The sequence below is a fragment of the Hemibagrus wyckioides genome, linkage group LG27, assembly GCF_019097595.1.
Source record: "Hemibagrus wyckioides isolate EC202008001 linkage group LG27, SWU_Hwy_1.0, whole genome shotgun sequence".
Classification (NCBI taxonomy): Eukaryota; Metazoa; Chordata; class Actinopteri; order Siluriformes; family Bagridae; genus Hemibagrus; species Hemibagrus wyckioides.
In genome coordinates, this window is record NC_080736.1 from 9091496 (window position 1) to 9114146 (window position 22651).

Consider the following 22651-nt stretch of genomic DNA (forward strand, 5'->3'; position numbering starts at 1 on the left):
TAACTGAAATGGATGAGGTAAGACAAGGATACATGATGTGAAGAAAGACACTGGTGAGGAAGACAGGAGCTGGCAGTTATGTTAAAAATATGATAACATGATAATCAATGTACTCTTTCATTCAGTAGGATGACGAGGAACATAACCATATACACTTCAATCATCTATCTCAACCCTGGTAGCACTCTGAGGTAAGGCATGGCTGGTAAGGTAAGAATGTCTACTTGGGTTAATGAGCATGTGTTTAAGCCATTATTCTTTAAAGACAGTGTCAAATTGGTTGTGATTCCCCAAACACACTGTCCCAGAGCAGTCCTGCGGTGTCATATAAAGGAAACTCCAGCACTTTGCATATAAAAATGATTGCACAGACTGCCATTTATCCATTTTAATATATTGCTTCATCATTAATGCTATGCACTTTCTAATTTTTTGTTTCAGTTGACCTCAGTTTATGTGCTGAAACATGCAACTTGTGTGACATGATGGAACTAAGTCTTAGCTTTCAATCTTCACAACAGTATGAAACTGTATGAATCATTCTAAATGACTCATGAATCTTTAATAAGAAGGTAATACTGGAGGAATCAATCTTAGCCAGATTCATTTAAAAAAAGATTTTTTCCCCCCAACATTACTTCAGTGCTTATTACACCAAGCAGTGCGCCTCGCTATGGCCAGTAGTACTGTCTACACTTGTTCAACATCCCACAATATCATAACAAAAGCAGAAACTCAGAATGGTTACAAATCAACATCATTCATACAGACAAATTGGCATTTGCTTGGCATTTGAACCCACTCCACTATTTTGGCACTGACAGCTGATTTCAAAGCTTTAAAAAAAAAATGACAGCGCTCCAGTATATGAAAAGACTGCCATAGTCCTGTCCAAATAACACCAAAGCCAGATAGCTTACTCACTCATTTGATGTCTATTTAACAAGTGTTCCTTTCAGAAAATAATTAAATACACTAGCAAAACCAACTAATTAGTAGGCGCATCATAATCTAATTATGATAGTTTACAAATTACCAGACAGCATGTTTGAAAAAAGGGAGACAAAGTACTAAAAGGAGGAAATGTATAAATATATATATATATATATCTATTTGTTTGAGCGTTGCCCTGTGCAGTTCTTTCTCTTTTTTTCCCTCTTTGTTTTTGGGCTCTGCTTTTATGCACATAATCAAAACTTTCACCAATTATACTGGTGGTTACTGCACTGTTAGAAATGAATGAAGCGATGTAATTTGATCACTGGCAACTTCTAATTCACCTGATGAAATTTCTACAGATTTCCCAGAGCTCTACAAAATTGGAAAAATCATTAATTACTGTTTATTTTCCATGATATTAGCAAAAAATAATGCACTATTTCATAAGGAAAATTCTCCATTGAATGTAATAAACAAGCTAGCCCTTATTGTTTTATGGCAAACACACACACACAGACACACACACACACACACACCATGGCAACCACCTAACCTGTATCCGTTCTGCGTGTCTATACACACTCCTCCGTTGTGGCAGGGGTTCCTGGGGTAGGTGGAACAGCCCTGGTGCAGGTGTTCCCGGGCTGAGCAGCTGCACACAGCTGTGGACTCCAGTGTCACTGACACCAGAGCCATACTGTCTGAATCCACCACAGAGGGCCTCTCGCTCACACTTAGCCTATTCATACAGCCTCCCCCTCCACTGCAGTCCACCGCCGCACACTCGTCCACGTGCACCTGGGTAACGTTCACCTGCAGGAATGACTGCAACTTGAGACAGAAAGAGTGGGGAGAGAAAAATGTATAGAGAAAGAGAGTAGGATATTAAAGAGAGCATCCATACAAATAATGGAAAAGAGATTCTTTCAATCAATGTTATGCTTTGATCAGAGACCTGGAAAGGATAAGAAATAAGAAAAGAAATTGAAAGAGGTCCTATGCTCCAGGATTATCATACAGAGCAGCAAACAATAGTCACAAACCTATAAAAAAAAAAAAACAAAAGAGTGAAAGAGAACAAAAGGAAAGGACTTCACAATCCTCTCAGGTAAAAGTCATACTACAGTAAACACTCTCATCAGCACACTCCGTTTCATCTCCTGCCACCGTGGCCACTCGAGGGCTTATCCCATCCTGCACTTTTTCTGAAAGCACATAAACACCAAGAGCTTAACCTGTGCTCTGTGCTTCAACAGCAATTTTTCAGCAGCCTGCTACGGAGTGTGTATTGTCCTGTGATTGAATGGCTCTCCTCTAGCCAGAGTGGATAGGTATGGATAAGTGTAGTCATAGAGGGCAGAGGATATACAAGGAAGAGAGCGTGAGAGATGAGACTGTGCCTTAGCTCTAAATGTAACTGGATATGTAACTTCTCTCTGCTCCTAAGAGGAAATCCATTTGCTTTAATGATATTTGGAGAAGCAGTGACAGGTCGAGCTAACGTCATGGTGCGGCTGCTGAGAGGACCTGCTAGATTAGTGCTCGAATGGCTGATTAATGATAGTGGTCTGCTCTGTTGTGGCGCAGAATCCAGGCATTGAGGCACCATGTGGACGTGGTACAGCCCACTGAGTCTGGAGTGAGACAAGACACTGTCACTGTGTATATACATCCAGTAGGGAGGCATTCTCAAGCTTTATCTTCTATCTATTCTCCATGTGCTTCACTGCTAAAGATGCTTATAAAAGCAAGTCCAATGTGATGAGTGAGCAATATGACAAAGCAAAGTAATAACAAGTACAACACTTTATATTTTATTATGGGCTTTTGACCCAGTCTACTTCCTGGTTGAAGTTCCCAATGTTCCTATTTGCTAAGAATAATAATAATAATAAAAAAAAAATAAATAAAAATAAAAAATTAATATATATATATATATATATATATATATATATATATATATATATATATATATATATATATATATATATATATTATTCATCTTCAGTAGCTTCTTCCTTTATTCACCTGGATCTTCAGTAACTGTTTTATCCTGGTCAAAAATGTAGTGGATCTACAAATGGAGCTAATCTCTATGTGCTATGTGCAAGCTAGGAGAATTAACCCTAGGTGGGATGACAGTACACTGCAGGATGTAAGAAAATATATTTATAATTAAATAATATATAATAAATATGATATCATATACTAAATGTTTATTTATTTATTTATTTATTTATTTATTTATTTATAAATTACTATTATTATTATTATTATTATTATTATTATTATTATTATTATTAGTGTCAGGAATCTCCCTCATGTGCCACATATTTTGTTTTGGCTAAAGCAAACGCTCCATTCATTCTTTGTCCGCGATGTTACCAAGCCTTGTCTCTGTGTTTGTTTAAATGGTTTCAACTCTGCTCTGTTTACCTTGATCTCCATATTTTGCCCTAGCCCTAGTCACTGCTGTTTGCGAAACACCTGAACCTTGCCTCGTCCTTTGTTTTTGCCCATGCCGGTTCTCTGACACCATAGTTTGTTGATCGCTCAACCATTGTTTTTTGACCTTGCCTTTGCCTGGTGTTTTCAAACTGTGCACTACTCTCAGTAAACTACATTAACTACATTTGCATCATAGCAGAACCCAGTAGTAGCAATATTAATATTAAGAAGCAACACTACCATGGAACATATATTTTTTTAACACAACACAAATATTTGCCAAAATGTCTACAGCAAAAGTGAACAAGCTCATTTGTTTTTGCAGTTTTTACCTAATTTTTAGTTGAATTTTTAGGCTCTTAAATCGTTAAGCCTTGATTAACGAAATCAAGTGTATTAAATGACTTTTGTGAATAATTTAAACCTGGTCAATATAACAAATTTTTATCAGCAGAGAGCACAGAGGATTAATATACAATGCATTAGTACCAGTGTAAGCATCACAGCAAACTAATGGAATATTTCAAAGAAATTTTTGAAACCAGATCTCAGTAAATACATTATATTTTCCTCGTAAATGGACTTAATTTGTGCTCTTACTTGTTTGATGTCATACTTTTAGTGTAGTATAGTGTTGTGTAGAATGAAAATGTATATAAGTAATAAAATGAGGGGAGAACATGCAAAACTCTACTCGTAATCTAGGCTCAGGATCAAACTCTGGGGTTTGGAGACAAAGATACTGTATCTGTTGTGGTACTGTGCTGTCGCGAATCAGTTATTCAGTATTTGTTGACAATATTTGTCGATGTTACGTTTCGGTAATTACTCACCCAACTTTAATCTGGAGAAATGTGGCTGTTTTGAGAAGTGTGGTTTGTTTTATATATGTGGTTGAAGTACTTCTATAAAGAGTCTCAATGTCACTACTTTTATACCACAGCACTGTTAAATTCTTGAATCTGATTGGTCAGAATTGTCTGATAGTCATTTCTCCTTCATTGCAAATCGAAGGATTACAAAAACGTGTGTGTTCGAAGACGTCATCGGCACATACGTTATCAAATTCAGGGTGATATATCACCGTACGTGATGATTATTTTCCTAGCACAGCATGTCCTGTCATGTTTTATTCCTTATTTAGTAAATCCCCTTGTCTAATTTACAATTGATTCGACCCCTATATCGAGAGGGATGAGTCCAGCCCCGCTCTCACAGACAGTAAAGGTTAAAATGTTCAATAACACCACTGGCTAAACTCCCACTGCTCTCTAGCTGTCGCTCCACCGTTCTCCTGGGACCCAGAGGCTTTTCTATTTACCATACAAAGTGTGGCCAGCATAGGGCACACAGGCCTCTAACTGCCACTTTCATGTGCTAATGCTTGCTAAGAAGGTGATTTGCATGCATTACCTGTGAGGTTAACCACCGAAAAAGAGGTCTCATTTCATCAGAGCTCAGAGACATCCGATCAGCCCTGGCTTCATATCACCAGACTAGACGGAGTAACAGAAGCCCACACATGGGAGCCGGGGATCTGCACACAGCCCGTAGCTAGTTGACGGAAAATCTAATCATGCTAGCTGGCTCTTGCTCATCTTTCTCTCTCTCTCTCTCTTTCTATCTCTCTTTCTCTCTCCCTCTTTCTCTGGCTGTCTATCGCTGTCTCACTCGATCCTCCAGGCCGTCTCCAAATGGTTGTATTTGTAGTGCAAGTCCGCTTCTTTTTCAAAGTTAATTTCCAAACATCGCCTTGAAACCCAGAGGAATTGGACCTATAATACCCACCATTCCCACAAGGATGGCAGTCTACAGAGGCATCCTGGGCATTGTTCAGAAAGGAGATGACATCCAGAAAAAAATAAATAAATCAAATAAACAAACAAACAAATAAACAAAGCCAGTGGACATGGTTTGATTTTGTGTTTTATAGCGTGAAATATTTTGGTTGAGTGTGGTTCTACACTGCCCATGTTGCTCGTACAGGGGCCTGTATGGATACAAATCATGCCTTTAAAATTCATTGGTTGTTTGTTGATCCAAATATCTAGAACATATCACATTTCTGCAGCACTGCAGTTCTCTCATTTGGCTCAGTTTAACAACTCAAATCAGCGAAAAAAATTCCACCTGCAATCCAAAGCACACGGCACGTTCGATTTACTTCATGCATTTGGAATGATAGAGGGTGGAATTGCTTTCTCATTGCAATCAAACCCTACTAGAGTTTACTTGCAACCAGACTGCAACCACATGGTTCAGATGGTCTCACCTGAGTGAAACTGGGGTTTTCATAGCTGACCAAACAGAACGCACCACAGAGGAAATGCAACAGGTTTTTGAGTCAAACAGACAAAAGTGCTATAAAATTAAAGCACCATGAATTTTCTTCATATGCTTCATCAGGTTTCGCTTCAAATATCTGAATGTTACAGGTTTTTTTGGAGCAATTCTGGTGTTCTGGTAAAGGAAGTTCTCCTGGAAATGAAAATTACTCATAGAAAAGCAGGCTGAGGAAGAGAGAGAGTGAGAGAGAGAGAGAGAGAGAGAGAGAGAGAGACTATACCCTGCCATGGACTTGGAGATGAGAACAACGTACTCTCAGCACCAAATTACGCACACCGCTGTGCTTTTCTCTCTGACGTTACTGCTTGCATGCTCTTTCTAAACTTCTCATAATGAGCAACAGGTGTGACATTCAGCATGACAATCCTTATAATCACAACAACTGCTCAGGTCCTCAAAGAATGCATCTTAAAAAACCCAAAAAACAACAACAACGGAATAGCATGTATTTGTGAGAGCATGGCCCCATCTTTCAAATCAACCTGAACAAAAGGGGCCAATGCAAAATACTCCAATTATTCATTTGGCACATAATTACTGCAGCTGGTAACGTTCTGCGTAGCTTTGGAAAATCGACGCCCTGAAATCCGACGAGCTGCAACGTTGTTATGCCCACATAAAGATGCTAAAATCTGTTTTGTCTAAGGAAAAAAAAAAACATGTTTTGCACCTAATTTCATGCTCCAGCGCCTGCGTGCAACAGATAAAACGCTTCTCCCTGTAATGAGCAACTTGTGTTCTCAAGCTGTCTCAAATCACGTCTTCACACACTTTTAATGCAGGTAGCGTGTTCACCCTGGGAAATTCAACAAGATGTAGTGTTAGTTACATTTACAATTAGCTATGCCTTTAGGGGCACCAGTAACTGTAATTATATTTATTTATATAATAGATGTAGCGACAAAAAAACCCAAAAAACTACTCCTCACTGATTAGTATTTACACACCGCTGGGGCCCTGTTCTGAACTTCTGCACAGATTTGCAGACTTCCTGTAAAATCTCAAAAAAAAAAAAAAAATATTTTAACATTTGGCACAAATCTCAAAACCACAGACACTTTTCCTTGATCTGAAAATCATTTACCTAATTTCAGCTGAATTACATTTTAGTCCTAATATACAAAACTGTCCACAAGTATTAGACACAAATTAGATGCAAAAAAGTGCTAATGAACATTTTGTTTTTCATAAACTGTGAGAACGAAATAGAATTAATATTTGATATGATAACCGTAGCAACAGTTTGTTCAGTATTATAGCGAAATTAACTGGTATGTTTTTTTTGGAGAATGAATTTTGGAGGATCTGCCACAATTCTGCTGGACTTCACTGTCATATTAAACTAGATTTTTTTTTTTTACATGCAAAACCCAGCAATTTTTTATTTTTTAGCTTTTTGTCTTAAAAGTCTGTCACATAGCATAACAAGTTAAACATTAAATGTCAGACGAACAATATTCAGTAACAATGGTCTGTAAACGTGGAAAAAATAAAGCTTTTTGTACTGATTACAGTTTTTTGTGCATATGCACTTCACCTCACTACAGCATTAAATGCACAATCATGGCAGTTCAGCTTTAATAAAATCTCCCAGATTTATTAGTTTATTGTTTGATTTGCCCTCTGACCTCTTACACCCCATTCAACGCATGACATACAGTATATGACATAATGTGAAAAATAATCAGTGAGAAGAACCTAGTACTCTGTATTTTTTTTTTTTCCTTAAATAGATTTTAAAAATTTCTTCAAACTACACTGGTCTCATTACCTGTATCATTACTGGGGAGCCTGGAGCCTAGCCCAGGGGACAAGAGGCACAAAGCAGGGGACACTCTGGATAGGGTGCTAACCCACTGTCTAATCACACACACACACACACACTGTGGACAATTTAGAGATGCCATGCAGCCTACAATGCATGTGTTAGAACTCTTGGGGATGGGGGGTGGTTTAAGAGTAACTGAGAAAAACCTACTAAAGCTTTTGGAGAAAATGGAGACCAATCACACACACACACACAAAAGAATAATTTCATTGTTGTAAAAAAAATTACTGTCTATTCCCTGTGCATATGACAACCCTAACCCTTAGTCTCGACTCATTTGTGGAGATTTGATATAATTATCATCATTTACCCCAATCCAAAGTACTGAGTTATTTTTTTTTTTTTTTACGAATATAATTAGGGTTAAAAGGACAGCTCTTGTGAAGCTCAAATCTTTATCCGATTGACTGCTATACATTTATATTGATGTAATTAATTTTGCATCCAAAATTTAAGTCTGGTGATCCACAAGGCTCTGCCCTAGGACCATTTTTATATATGTGATGGTTATTTAGAAACACTGCATTAGCTTGATGATGCTCAGCTTTATGCTTCAGCAAAGCCTGATAACAGACATCAAGTTGAGGAACATACACAGAACATTAGACACTGGATACTGAGTAACCTCCTCCTACTTAATCCCAACAATTTCTACTACAGTAGGACCTGAGTGACATCTAATAGTACCTGAGGAGACATTTGTACTACTATGATCCAGTGTGTCTGCTTAGATCAAAAGGTACAGGTTCTTTTATATTACCCAGAATAATGAAATCTACCCCCCCCATCAAACCCCCCAGGCTATGGAAAGGCCTTCCTACCTCCCATGTTCAGGGTATTCTCATCTTTAAGTGTAAATTGCAATTATAGGTTTAATCAGGAATTTCAGGTAAAAATGCAGATCTGTGGACAGTGTTTTGGCAAAGTGACTTTTTTTTAATGCTGTTGATGGTGGAGCAGCAGAACAATGCTGTTCTAGAGTGCTTTTATGCCTGTACTACGATTACAATGCACACCATTTTAAACCACAGGAGGATAAGAGCATAACTAATGATCTCCATCTGTAGAGCTCTATGCCAGATCATGACACACTTCTACACATCTCATCCAGTGAACCTGCATGATTCATCCTGATGAATCATACAGGTAACCTCAAAACTTATGCTCTGTTCTTCTACCTTCTTCATCTGAAATGTTATGCACTTGTGACTCAACCTCTGCTGGCACGACTGGGTTGGCTTTTATATCCTAGGCTTCCTGAAAGCATTTAATACCCAAGACTAACCTTCCTACAATATTAACCTCACCTTCCTTGGAGAGCAGCACAATTTAAGAGTCATAAAAACTATCCTATGTTCATTTCCATGACTATGAACAATATGATTACACCATATGCTCTTTCCCATTTCTATATTTGACTGCTTTTGTAATGATGAAATATGATCCAAATTTCAACCAGAAACCAGTATGGGTTCCCTTTTCAGTATGGTTTCTTCCTCGTGGCATCTCCGGCTGGCAAGTGGTTGGCTAAACAGGTTAAATATTAAATTGCTAATATCAGCCAGCTAGCTTAATCTGTAGGCTGGATTCTGAAACCATTGTGTGAGGTTACATGATGTATTTTGTGACAGAGACTAGTTTTTGTAGGTGTATTGACTTGCCACTCACATTAATCCACATGTTGTAGAGATGCACATCACATGAAAGGTTATGAAATGTCCTGCAACAAGCAGCTTGCGGTATCATTTCTCTTATCAGAGACAGCTCTAAATTCCCAATTCCCCAAATCATACATCTAGCAGCTTTTAAACTGAATGGATAGAGAAAGAACTCCTGGGGAACTTTATAGATGGGAGGGGGTTTTCATCATCGTCTGAAATGTCAGTATGTGCGCACACTGTCGCTGATAATCGCAAAGGTATTCTGAACATATCTCTCTATTGGGATGGCAGGTTAAGGGAGCATGATAGAAGGATGAACCCCTGGGAGTTGAGCGACATGCCCCTCGAACTGCTTCCTTCATCCCAGCAGGCCACAGGAGAATCATGGGTGTTCAAGTCTGAGCATGTTTGGGGAGAAGAAAGATGGAGGGAGCTAAAATCTCAGAGCTCATGGAAGAGGATTAGTCAACGCTGGAAAGCTAGAAATGGGAGCGGGGCTTCTCTTTAGGTTTCTCTCTCTATCTTGTCATCCACCCTGAGCTTATCTGACACACAGACAGCCATCATGGTTGCCGAAAATAAAGCAATTACTTAGGAGGTTTAAATCTTCGCATGAGGAAAAAAAATCCCTTGAATCTTTTTTCGTTTATTCTGTGATTTTTTTTTTTTTCCATTTAAATCTGGTATAGATTCTGTGCAGCACTAACATAGAAATGCCTTTTCATCATTCTAAATCAACTCTATAGGCTCCATTTCCATAGAATTTCCAATAACCTGAGGTGGAACAAAGTAGGAATTACATATTAATGAGATGCTCCTTGTAAATATTCACTTTCTTCTGCCCAAACTTTTGGCTCTGAATAATGAAAGCAAGAACCAGCAGAGGCAAGAGACTAAGGGATCAAAACAAATCAGAAAATAAGAAAGTGGGTCTTTTGTGTGGTATTTCCTGTAATTAGAATGCCAAACACTGCTAACCCTAGGTCTCCTCTCCATCTCTACTGCCCCTTCTTTCTATTCCTTCTTGCTCATCTCTATAGCTCACTGCTGGCTTTATACTTCCTCTCTCATTCTGATCAACGTCTGTCCTCTGAGGGAGAGCGCATTCAAATAAATTGCTGCAGGCTGCACGAAAATCACACCTGAAGTCTTCCTCTGCTTCTCTGTGGTTAAACCATTTTATATTTGCAGAAGAGAGGCAGGAGAGCAGCACTTATTTCACAGAAAAGAACTGGTAGCCAATGGCAGAATGATCCCAAAAGGGCTTTTAATCTAAGTAATTAAGCTGAAGTAAAGAACATGTCTGAAGCCTTTTCAAGCATGCTTGAGGGAACGTTGCTCATCTTATAGCCCCCCGATCTACAGGTGACTGGAAGAGCAATGATGCCAAGCTTAAGTAATTGAGACAGCAGTTCTAACTGTTGTATATCTGGTCTGTGCCAGTTCATATATTTATAGCTGAGCTGACATACAGAGCTAGCCTACAACTTGCTGATGGCAACAACAACTAATTATCATGCAAACGGAGCTTACAAAAGAATAACAAACTACAACACTGATAAGCAGACACAAAACAATTATTGCAAAACTTCTAATCCTGACCTGGAAGCCAGATATAAAGGGGAAAAAAATACAAAACCTCCCATTGTTTATTGCACTGTGTATTGTGAGTCCAGGATAATAAAACACACTCCACCCGGAGAGATATTCCAGCTTACCCCTCCGTATCTGTATGTAATCGCACATGAAACCAGAAGAGAAACCTTACCTTCTGTTTATGAGCAGCGAGATATCCATGCAGTCTCTCAGCACGCTGGAAAGGTGTACCGAGCACTGAGAAGCGCACATCCAGGGTCCTGTCTCGCACTTCTATAAGGCTGAAAATATTAACGTCCTCTGTGCCAACAGACATCATCTCCGACAGAAAGTCTCCCAACAACTCATATCTGCTCCGTAGACCCCCTCGTTGTTCCATGAACTCTTTTGCGGTGATGTCTATGGAACAGAACATACACAGAAAAACACAGTCTGGTTGATTTTCATTCCTGACAGTTAGACCATCCTGAGTGCTGGGCAGCGTAGCTGAAATATTGATGTAGAACGATGACAAACTGTGTTTAGAAACTTAATTGCAACTCAAGCTCATCTGGTCTCAGTAGGTCCACATTGATCCTGAAACAGAAATGTTGCACAGGTGTTGCATACGGGTGACTGACTTTGGGCCAATTTTGGCTCCAGTTTGAAATCTCATAAAGAACTAAAGCCTGAACTCAGCTTCTGTATATATTACTGCCTCAAGTTTGGATGGTATAAATAAGCATATACAGACAGGAGTAACTCCATGAAAGGAAGTCTGAACGGTATTACCTTTCAGTGCATGCATAATATGTCTTTGTCTATACGATGAGAGTGCTATAAAGCTTAACAAGAATGGTTTCATATAAAAGCAATGGCGAGTTGTAGGAAAATTTATTTCAGCACTCAATATTCTGAGCAGCCATCAACTGAACTGCCTGCTGTTTGCCCACACACACACATTTGAAAAAAACCCATCAAATTAAAGCTCAATGTCATGTTTTATCCAAAGGAGTACCAGTAGAGGTCAGAAGCCTGAGCACCTGCAGAATAGCGCTCATAAAAAATGCATTCTCACGTTTTGCCCTCCTCAACATGTTCGTCTATCATTAAGTGAAGTCAGCGCCCGGCGATCGCTGCACTCCCAAATTGAAGCTGACAGGCCGCATCCGATAATGCAGGCTTGTGCAAACACAGCGCTCGCTGTCAACATAGGGGTGGCTTACTCTTTCAGTCTATGGTCACACATTTGTTGGCATGGAATGAAAGACATAGCATTATGGACAAACAGCCTAAATGGTCTGCTACTACAGGCTTCAGACTTATGCCTGAGCTTTCACTATTAATAGGGGCCAAACAAACTTCAAGTTCCCAGCTTATATCTATTGATTTACTGGCCCAATTCACCAAGATGAGCTGCCAAAGCATACTCCAACTTTCCACTGGCCTTTTGTAATTGGGATGTCTTTCTTTTTTGTGTGGCTTTAGAAAGCTGGTGACCTGCTTCTCCAGAGGAGGTGTTAGTGTGTTAGTCCATGTATCACTCAGAACATCTTCTGGCAGGGTAAAGCTTCCTTGGGGCTATTTTTAGACAGTAACATAGTTCTCCTGGGACTCCAATTGATGCTTTGCAGCTCATAGGCAGGGGAGAACATGTTGGGAGAATTTGGGGGAGATTCAGAGCTTTAATGAGATCAGGATATTGTCAGCTCCACTCAACCAGGCTTGTACATACTGTGCAGGTTTATATATACAATATCCTGTATACTACCTTAGAGCATTAGACAAGATGTAAGTCTTTCATATAATTATATAATCCCATCTAAAAGCAATGGTTCCTTTAGGGAATTTGTTTTTTGTTTGCATCTCAGTTGGGGTCCATGTGTATGTACTGAAGCATGAGTCATGACAAGTTTGCATGTGGGTGTATAAGTGTAAGTGAATGAGTGCAAGAGAGGATGAGTGCCAGTGTGCTTTTACAGTTTTCACAGCTTTAAAGTCCTCCTCTGACAGCTGGCTTAAACAGTGTGCACATCAGAACAGCACAGTGAAGGTCGTTCAAGCCTGAAGAGTGTCACTCAGAGTCCTTCAAACAGGAAGTGATTAATAGGAACAAAGATGGCATGTGGCAAAAACGGCACACCTTCTGCTCCCAACGCAAGCTCCACTGGGATCGATAGCCAGGGATGACCAAACAGTACCTCCACTGTTTCCATGGGCTCTGAGCATGCTCAGAATGGCATAACCATACATTTTTTTTCATGGGATTCCATTGGTTTCCTTGCTGGAAAGAGGATAAGTGACAACACTGTGCCTTGCAATGAATTGCCATCCCATCCGGAGTGAATTTCTGACTGTGATCCTGGTCATAGTCTCCAGATCCAACATGACTATGAGCAGGAAAAAGTGTTTACTGAAGATAAGGTTTTCAAGTAAAATCCTCAAGATACACTTGGAAACATAGTTTTCAAACCCACATCCGAAACAGAGGAGTTCATCACCTGGTGTTTTTTGCAACTCATACAAATCATAACTGAACAGAGCTGTACAAAATATAACTGTTCCTTTCTACATGCAAGAATATTAGCTTGTATTCACTAATTAACAACAATACTGTATCTGTTCAATTTTGTTAATAGGTCACATAAAGAAGGTTTTCTTTTAGTTTAACCACCTTTCCCAGTACCCATGACCTCGAACCGTAGCCAGAGAGTAAAAATAAATGTTATTAACATCACATGTATCCATACTAGCAGAGAGGTTGCTTCTGAATGCTAACTGTAAATAAATAAATAAATAGTTAAACACCCACATTAATATTACTCATGAATTCTCACAAGTCGCATATATTCATATGCATTCTATATTTATGAATATATTCTATAGCTTGAGTAAGGGTTCATAGATGGATGCAAAGAATCCATGCACAGATTTATATGTGTACAGCACAAATACATGAAAGTACTTTAAAAAATATACTCTAGAAGATAGCATTAATCCAGAACCGTGAAGATCTATAAAATAATATATTTACAGAAGCCAACAGATATGTCAAGAGAAACGGACACACAGCGACACCCCCAGAGAAAAGAATTAAGCATTAAATGTGATTTAAGATGAGTTCAGGCTATGGTGAGCTGGAGGACAGTGATGATTGAGTGTCCATTAATGAGACCTTGAGATGGAGCAGGGATTGGTGCACTAATTCCACTTAATATCTGCAGATATTTTTTCCTAATTCTCTTTTTATCGATCCTAAAAAATTGTACAGGAGCAGAGAATTCTTGACAAAAGTGGAGGATGAAAATAGATGAGACATTCTAAATGTTGTTTTTTTTTTTTAAAGATAAATAATGTCTCAGGTGTGTGTGTGGTGTGAATTTTCTCATCTTCATGCCTGTGTACCACATATTTTCTCTTTCAATCAAGTTTACCTGCACAATTTTACCAAAAAAAAGACAACAAAAGCCATAATCTGTATAAAGCAGAATTCTGAAAAAAAAGAGATTTTTTTACTGCAGTCAATATTTGTTTTAGAAATGGGATTTCAAATGTCAAGGACGCTGAAATTAATAGTATGAATAGGTCTTTCCATTACTTTGAAAGCTGGGATTTAGTGTGTGTTTGGTTAGGATTTTAAAAAGGCATGGTTAGTAGGAGATACACAATATTCGCCTGTAAATGTGAGAGCTGCTGTCTGACAATAAAGTTTATATGTTTATCATATATTTATGGACTAAGCTATTCTACACACACACACACACACACACATTCATACATATTTTATTTATACAAACAGAAAGATAAATATTAAGACATAACAATAATATGACATATGTAATGTGTAATATTCAGTAGAATTATTGATGCCCTTCAAAAAAATTAATTAAATCAAGATATAAAGACATTGTAGTGGCTTCCACTTGTGACCACTTCTGTTAGGGGAAAAGTACATTGTCGCTCCAGATAGGGTGAGCTAAATCTGGTTCTTTATTGAAACAAATAACAAGAAAAACCAAAAAAGACATTGCCTAAGGGTGCTTGTCTTACAGGTAAAAAAAAACCAAAAACAAAAACCCTTCCCTTGCCCTCTCACCCCCATTTCCTGTTTTAAAATGGCTGCCTACAGGAAGTGCCAAAATAGGTGCAGTTCATTTCCTCACCAGAGGGGATACAAACCAATACATACAGTATAACAAGCCAAATATATATATATATATATATATATATATATATATATATATATATATATATATATATATATATTAGAAAAGAGCAAAGAAATAAATAAAATAATATTTCTATAAATAAATAAATGTATCTATCTATGTATCTATCAGTGCTTTCACTCCCCTTCCTGTTTCTTTCAGCTTTTTTTTTTCCCCAGTAGTCCTTAATATCATAAACTCCTTCAGCCATCACTTAATTTCAAGGCCGCTGTCCCGCTGGGAAATGCTCTCTCTAGGATTAAAATGCTGATGGTTGTAAAGCCCCAAGCTACCCCACTGACACCACTTTGGAATTTATTACACTATCACTTGACATGACCAACATTAAAGCTTGCTCTGATTACAGATCGGACATGCCAGCTTCGATTAAAACGGTGTCATTACTGCAGCTCTGTGCCATCATGTGACACCTACAAGTTAAATCGACGTATGTCAGTGTGATGATCGAGTCTTATATTAGAGCTCTCTGAATTTCATTAGATTATACAATTAACACAAGGTAATATTAGATCTTTACACATTATCATCAATTGACATACCATCACTGAGCTAAGGATAACTATTTTTAAAGTGTAACTTTCATGAGAGTGAATAAATGGATGTGTTTGATTTAATCAGCAGGCTTTATGTTCTTTTTTTTTTTTTTATTACAGTGAACTAAATCATTCAAATCATTATGGGAAAGTATGCTTCCGAGAAAGAATTGTACCTGCGAGACGAAGTGAAGCAGAGTTGTAGATGATCTCGTCTCGTAGCTCTCGTACGTGAACTCTGACGTTGGACACAGCATCTGGCCACTCGCCGTCTGACACACGTACCTGGAACTCGTAGGTGCCTGGTGGAGCGTTCTCTTTTATAACTAGAAAACCTGTGCGCTTGTTCAGGATGAAGTAACTGCAGAAGAAGCCAGTAGAAGGAAACAGCTCATTAATGAAATATGTTATTATACTCTGAGGTGTGTATATGAATATATATATACGTGTGTGTGTGTGTGTACAAATGTGTGTATAAAACATTGAACACCTTACTCAGTCAGTATTAAGTTAAAGTTTAAAAATACTAGCTAAGAGTATACCAATAGTTGTTTAATAAATTTTCACCCGCTCTTCCTTGGCTAACACTTCTATTTCCGAGACATTCATGGGCTTTCTTACATGCACTGCACGTTTAAGATGTAGCCACCAATTTTCAATAATATTCAAGTCAGGGGACTGTGTGGGCTATTGTAAAAGCTTCAATTCTTGATGTAGTCCATGGTAGATTTTGAGCCATGCCTTGGATTATTGTTCTGTTACAGAAGCCAGCTCCATATTTTTACTGATTGTGTTTTTACACATATTTTTTATGGGAATCCATTCTTCCTTCTACCTGCACAATGTTTCCTATGCAACAGGACCCCAAAGCATAACAGATACCCCCACCCCCCCACCCCACCCATGCTTAACAGTTTTCAATGTGTTCCTTTTATCAAATTCTGCTTCCGAATGTTGCCACTGAGTTCAATTTTTAATTTATCACTCTACAATACTAGTATCAGAGCTGCATCTGGCGTATCTAAATATTGTTTTGCATGCATAACACTTTCAATTTTTTTATGACAATTTCATTTATACAACATTTAAATCCAGTCCACTAATTTCTTTGGACGAATGGTGTTCCAAGGGTGCATATATTGAGTAGTACTGCACTCGGATATTTCAGTGTCTGGAGTCTAGCTATTGTTTGTTGCACCTAAATAGTTACTACAGCAGAGTTAGTGACAGGACAAGCACTATATATATATATATATATATTTTTATACATATAACTTTTGACTTAAAATATGAATGTTCATTAGATGAAGAAGAAAAGGAAGGAGAGAAGCCAAATTCACTGAAAGCACCTTTAACAGGAATGTAAAAATCAATGCGAGCTAGCTAGTAAGTAACATCTTTGGGATCTATACAAAATGTCAGTTACTTGTTATTAATGTATTGTTCAAAGAACTGTTGTTTAAAAGCAATATTGCTCAAGCAGGTATGTGGTTATACAGACCTGTGGCTATGTGCCTTTGGCTTAATCACAGCAGTGTTGATATTCAGTATAACCATACTACTGTTATATATGGGAGTTTTCCTGGTCTTCCGAATCTTGACTTGACTTGAGTTTCCAACTTGACTTGAGTTAAGTGCCAACTGGCTTGAGTTTTACGGGGATGTGGTAGCTTAGTCTTTAAGGTGTTGGACCTCTGCTCAGAAGGTTGTGGGTTCTAAATCCCAGGTCCACCAAGTTGTAACTGCTGGGCCCTTAAGCAAGGTCCTTAATGTAAGTTGCTCTGGATAAGGGCGTCTGCCAAATGCCATTAATGTTATATCTTTGTATAAGGTCCCACTGCTTCAATTAGCTTCATTACTCAGCTGATTAATGAAGCCCATGGTTGTTGAGGAGCTTTTAAATTTGTAGGGTTAAATTTATTGTCCTCAGGAAATGTTCATAGTAATTTAATAATCATAACAAACCTGCCTAGCAAGTCCAAGTGACTTTATTTTAGGCCTAACCAATTTTACACCTTTAAGCCTGTAAGGGTTTTCACACCTTTTTATTTTTATTTTCCATGTTTTTTATTATATGTACAAATCAAGAGTTTCATTTCATGTTTACCTATAAGAACTGGGAAAAGTGTGTCTCTCGGGCACATTCTCAGACTGAATATGACCCACTGTAAATGCTGCATATAAATAATTACTCACATTGAAACCACCTGCTTAACTGCTAGTGACTGCTAAAGACCATATAATCATAGAAGGCTATTGCTTACAGAGTAACAAAAATCTGAATTTACCAGAAGAACTGAAAATACGATTTGACGTCTGAAATCAAAAAAAGCTTTTGACCAGTTTTTACTTTTTGGCCTGATGTTCTTTTCACTTCAGTTTTGCTTCAGTCACTAGAATGTCAGTCAGTCTTTCCTGTTTCACTCTTTATAATGTTAAGGTCACTTTGACAAATAGAAGTAGCCTTGCAGCTTCCAAACATATTAAAAGCAACTATTGATGTATGTAATTGCAATTGCATGTAATTATTGGTATTAAATAAATGTATTCATCTGTTAACAATGTTAACATAAATATATATTTTTTGAAAAATATAATGAGATATTCACTCCAGTTCAGAAAGAATTGCAAATGTGTATGCTAAACAGTTTAGCCAAAGTTAAATAGTTGAACCAGGCCATTTTAAAAGCGTTTAACTGATGACAAACGAAATTTCAAAGTTAAGAGAAAACTGACATTCTGATCATATAACCTCTAAGACCAGAGCTGACAGATACATATTCAGACTAAATGAAATGCCACTTTAAATTAAAGGAAAGGTGAGAGGGGGCATTGAGAACACACTCATGAACGCATGAGGTCAGGAAGGTAGAGTGAGGTGAGGTAAAGTGGGAGAGAAATGGAAGTGAAAGAGAGCAACAGCTTCTCTAGAAGCTTCCTTCATCTTTAATTAGCAGCCCTGATAACTGGAGGGTGAATGGCCCTGCTAAGATGTGCTGATTTAAAATTCAAGGCCCTGGCCATAAAACTGACAGAAGCCTGATTGCTTCTTAAAATTTAACTTTATCCTGGCATCCAGCCTCCAAACCAACGGATGATTGCACAGATATCAGCATAGAGAGGAAGAGAGGGAGAGAAGGAGGAAATGGAGGACATCAGGAGAGTGCAGATCAGCGCTTAGACCTCTCAAGGCTAAAGCTGCCTCCATTAGAGTCCTCTTACACAGTCCTTAATCACACAGCCACTAAGGTGTCTAACATCAATAAGGAAGGGGGGGGGCACAAAGGAGACACAAAAATGGAGACAGAGAAAGAGAGAAAGACAGAGAGACACATGGAGACAGGACTAAGGAAAGTAGACAACAATGAAAAGAAAAAGAAACCAAGAACAAATTGTTGGGCAATGAGACTTACTTAGGAACATGTCCTTCAAATGTATAGGTTTTATTGTCCCAGTCATCAGGATCTGGAGCATACACCTTTCCCAAAACAGATGTCGGCATTCTCCCTGTTGGTGCAAAATATATTTAGTGTCAATATGACCTAAGAAATCCTGGACATTTTCCCAAATAATAAAACCCAGGATATTTTTCAGTTATCTTGTTATTTTACTTACTATTAAACATCCCATATGCTAGCAAAAAATAGATTAAGTAAAATAATGTCAAATATGTCAAAAAAAATACTTAATTGAATGAAATAATGAGATATTAAGTCAAAGTAACAAAGTTATTAAGTCAAAAGGCATCCAAGCAATCTAATTGCTGCCCGAGTCTCAGTAGGATAAGTTGTGCTTTCTCCACCTCATTAACACCAAGCCCCAATGCACAGATGGGCACACGCTTTGTTGCTGTTACTTTTCTTTTCAGAGGCATAAATAACCTTGGCTCATTTTGTCTAACTTCTCCGAGTAACAAAGCAGAAATTGCACTGTACAGGCTTAACAAGCTGAACTATGCAGAACCAAACATGATGGAGAGAATTAAATGTGTTTTCACTTTGAAAAACTTTTGACTGCCTTCAGTTTGTGCACATTGCTGCTTACACTGTATAACCAAACAGACCTGTTATTAATTAAGCCAAGGCATCTGTTTAGCTAGGTTTTGCTAGGAGGATCCTTAATGAAAATTAAATGCTAATATTTTTTGGCAAAAAAACATTTTGACATTTTGGCTGTATGCCACTGGTGTTTCTTTTCAACCTAGCTAGGTGCACATAATGTATCCCAACACTAGTAATCAATCTAGTTTCAGCCTGAGAGAGTCACATCGGCACATTCACTGGTAAACAAAATAATTCATCATGCTTCCTGGAAATGAACAGACACTAAAAGCTTTAACAGGCTAATAAACGTGATGCAAAACATACTGACTAGTTCTCTTTAATGGAATTTTTTTTTAACCATCTCTTACATTTTCAGACATCCCTTCGCAAGATTACACAGAGCTAGCTTTGGTAGCTGCTGGGCTGCATTTCTTGTTGGGCTTTAAACACCTTAATGGATCAAGCCACGTTTTGCTCTGGTTGCTATGCTTTTAGCACAAGGAGCTCTTGAGCAGAAACAGGCCCTCAAACCGTGCAAGAATGAGGTCATCCAGCAGCTGCATCAGCACTATTCTCTCATCTTTTCATCACGGCTCACCTGAGAGCTCCAGTTACATTCATTTATCTTAAGAAAATTAAACAAAAGCATTCCCGAAATACCAGGAAAAAGACTAACAAACAGAAAAGAAATACTGGTGAATTCTATGACAATAAAATATATATATATAATTCTCTCTATAGACATAGATCTTCACTGAGAGGCAATATTTGTTTTACATTGAGAATACATTTGAGATTTAAGACTTAGATTGGATTGGATATAGCAATCACCTTTGGCTATGATATACTTTAAGACACTGGAGCATGTAAAAATGGTAGAGAATGTATTGAAATTGTTACGAGATGCAGAATAAAAAGGAAAAAAGGAAGGAAATGCAGTTGAGGTATGGTTGATAAATTCCCATTCATTAATGGATGTTGGTTGTGTTCACATAAATAGAAATCTTCCCATCTAAAAATGTCTCAGTTAATTATTGTATATAATTAATTAATTTAACTATTTAATGCCCCATTGCACTGCATTGAGGCCTATTCATGCACCCAAAGACTTGTCATTTTTTTAGCAAACAGACTCTACATAGGCCTGCACTGATATGCTTATTTATATTATTAAATTATACAGCACTGTTCTGGTTAGCCAAAACAAATAATAAAAAAAAAAATCATTAGTTTGACTTAATTATAAAGAATAATTAATCATTCACTATCTTCACACACTATTAGTTTACTCCTAATAAATTAAGATGCATTAGATTACGTCTTAGTTCTCTGAATTTACCTCTGTGACTGTTGAGATATATTGTCTTCTCTCCAGCAACATGGGCATGGTCATTCTTGTCACCGATAGTGATAGTGAGGGTGCTGGTGACTGTTTTGGGTGGGTTTCCACTGTCAGTCATGATGACTGGCAAGAGAAACTCCTTCTGTCTTTCTCGGTCAAAGGCTCTAAGGGCAGTGATGGTGGCTGTGTCATTCCTGTTATCTTGCAGGTAAAAGTCATTGCTGTAACGGTATTCAGGAGGGACAGAGAAGGAGAATGGTGAACCGTTTTCGGCAGAGTCTCGATCAACAGCTCTAAGCAGAGTGGAGCTGGTGTTGAGATATACCAGCTGAGGTCCTGGAACGTTCTCCCAGACTACCGGTGAGTATGCAGTCTCAAACTCAGGTCCGTTGTCATTTACATCCAGCAGGGAGATGTGAATGGTGGCTGTGCCAGTCAGTGGTGGAGTCCCGTGATCAGTTGCAAGGATGATTAAGTTATGCTGGATGGTAATCTCACGGTCAAGCTGCTCAGCTACAGTCACCATACCACTCTGATCAACTGAGAAGAGACCATATGGGTCAGATTCAGGTGCTATACTGTAGCTAATCTCCCGATTTAGACCAGAATCTGAGTCACTGGCAACCACTGAAGCAACACTGGTACCAATCAAGACATCCTCTCTAAGGTCAGGGATCTGCACGAAGTGAGGGATGAAGACTGGCGCATGGTCATTGCAATCCTCTACCTCTAATGTACAATGAAGAAGGCTGGAGTAGTCCAGATCCTCCACCTTAATTGTAAGATTAAAACGTTGCTCACCCGGCCTCTCAAAATCCAATCGCTTCTTGAGCCGAAGGGTTCCCCTTTGCTCCTGCCGGTGACTCACCATGTAGAACTTCTGCTCTGGGTCTCCAGATACCACACTGAATGTCAGCTGACCATTTTCACCAGCGTCTGCATCCTCAGCAACTAGGTCAAGCAGGGCAGTGTTGGGTTCACTGCTCTCAGGAATCCGTGCTGAACAAGAGCGGTCCAAGAAACGAGGAGGGTGGTCGTTCACATCTGTTACATGGATGGCAGCAGTAGCTGTGCCTGTCATCCCACCTCCATCCCTGGCTTCTACCACTAGGAGGTATGACTCTGTCTGTTCCCGGTCCAACCCAGCCTTGGCCAGTGAGATGGTTCCAGTAGCCGGGTTGATGGTAAACATGTCCACCCCACTGTTACTTCCACTTAAGGCTGCATTACCAACAATTCTATAGGATAGTACGGCATTCTGCCCTACAGCTGCATCATCCAAATCAGTGGCAGTCATCTCCATGACGGAAGTGCCAGGTGGGGAGTTCTCAGCCACATCTCCATGACAGTTGTCTGGTGCACAGGCAAAGATGGGAGCATTGTCGTTAATATCCCAAACACTAATGATGACATCAGTAAATCCAGTCAGGCCTTCACCACCTTCATCTGTGGCTAAAACCACAAAGCGCCATACAGCCCGTGCCTCTCGGTCCAATGTCCTCTGGGCATAGATCTTCCCTGTCACCTCATCAATGATGAATTCACTTTCTGCTCCCTGACCATGCAGCGAGTAGCGCAGAGCCTCTTGGTCAGCATCCTTATCTGGGTCAGTGGCTGTTACCTAAAACATCAAACAGAATATCTTAGATCTTTCTTCATTGATACCTTCTCTTTGAAATTACCAAAGTGTGCTGACTTGGACTCAAG

At 38.7% G+C, this 22651-nt stretch overlaps 1 protein-coding gene across 1 annotated transcript in view; it reads right to left on the reverse strand.

Moving 5' to 3' along the window:
• Positions 1–22651, reverse strand: part of si:ch211-186j3.6 (neural-cadherin) — a 225120-nt gene that overhangs the window by 76720 nt on the left and 125749 nt on the right. Inside the window, exons 18-22 of the mRNA XM_058382382.1 lie at positions 20942–22565; positions 18973–19066; positions 15736–15920; positions 10991–11217; positions 1493–1770 (exon numbers count right to left, since the gene is read on the reverse strand). Coding sequence (XP_058238365.1) covers positions 1493–1770; positions 10991–11217; positions 15736–15920; positions 18973–19066; positions 20942–22565 — 2408 coding nt within the window. The remainder of the gene's footprint in view (positions 1–1492; positions 1771–10990; positions 11218–15735; positions 15921–18972; positions 19067–20941; positions 22566–22651) is intronic.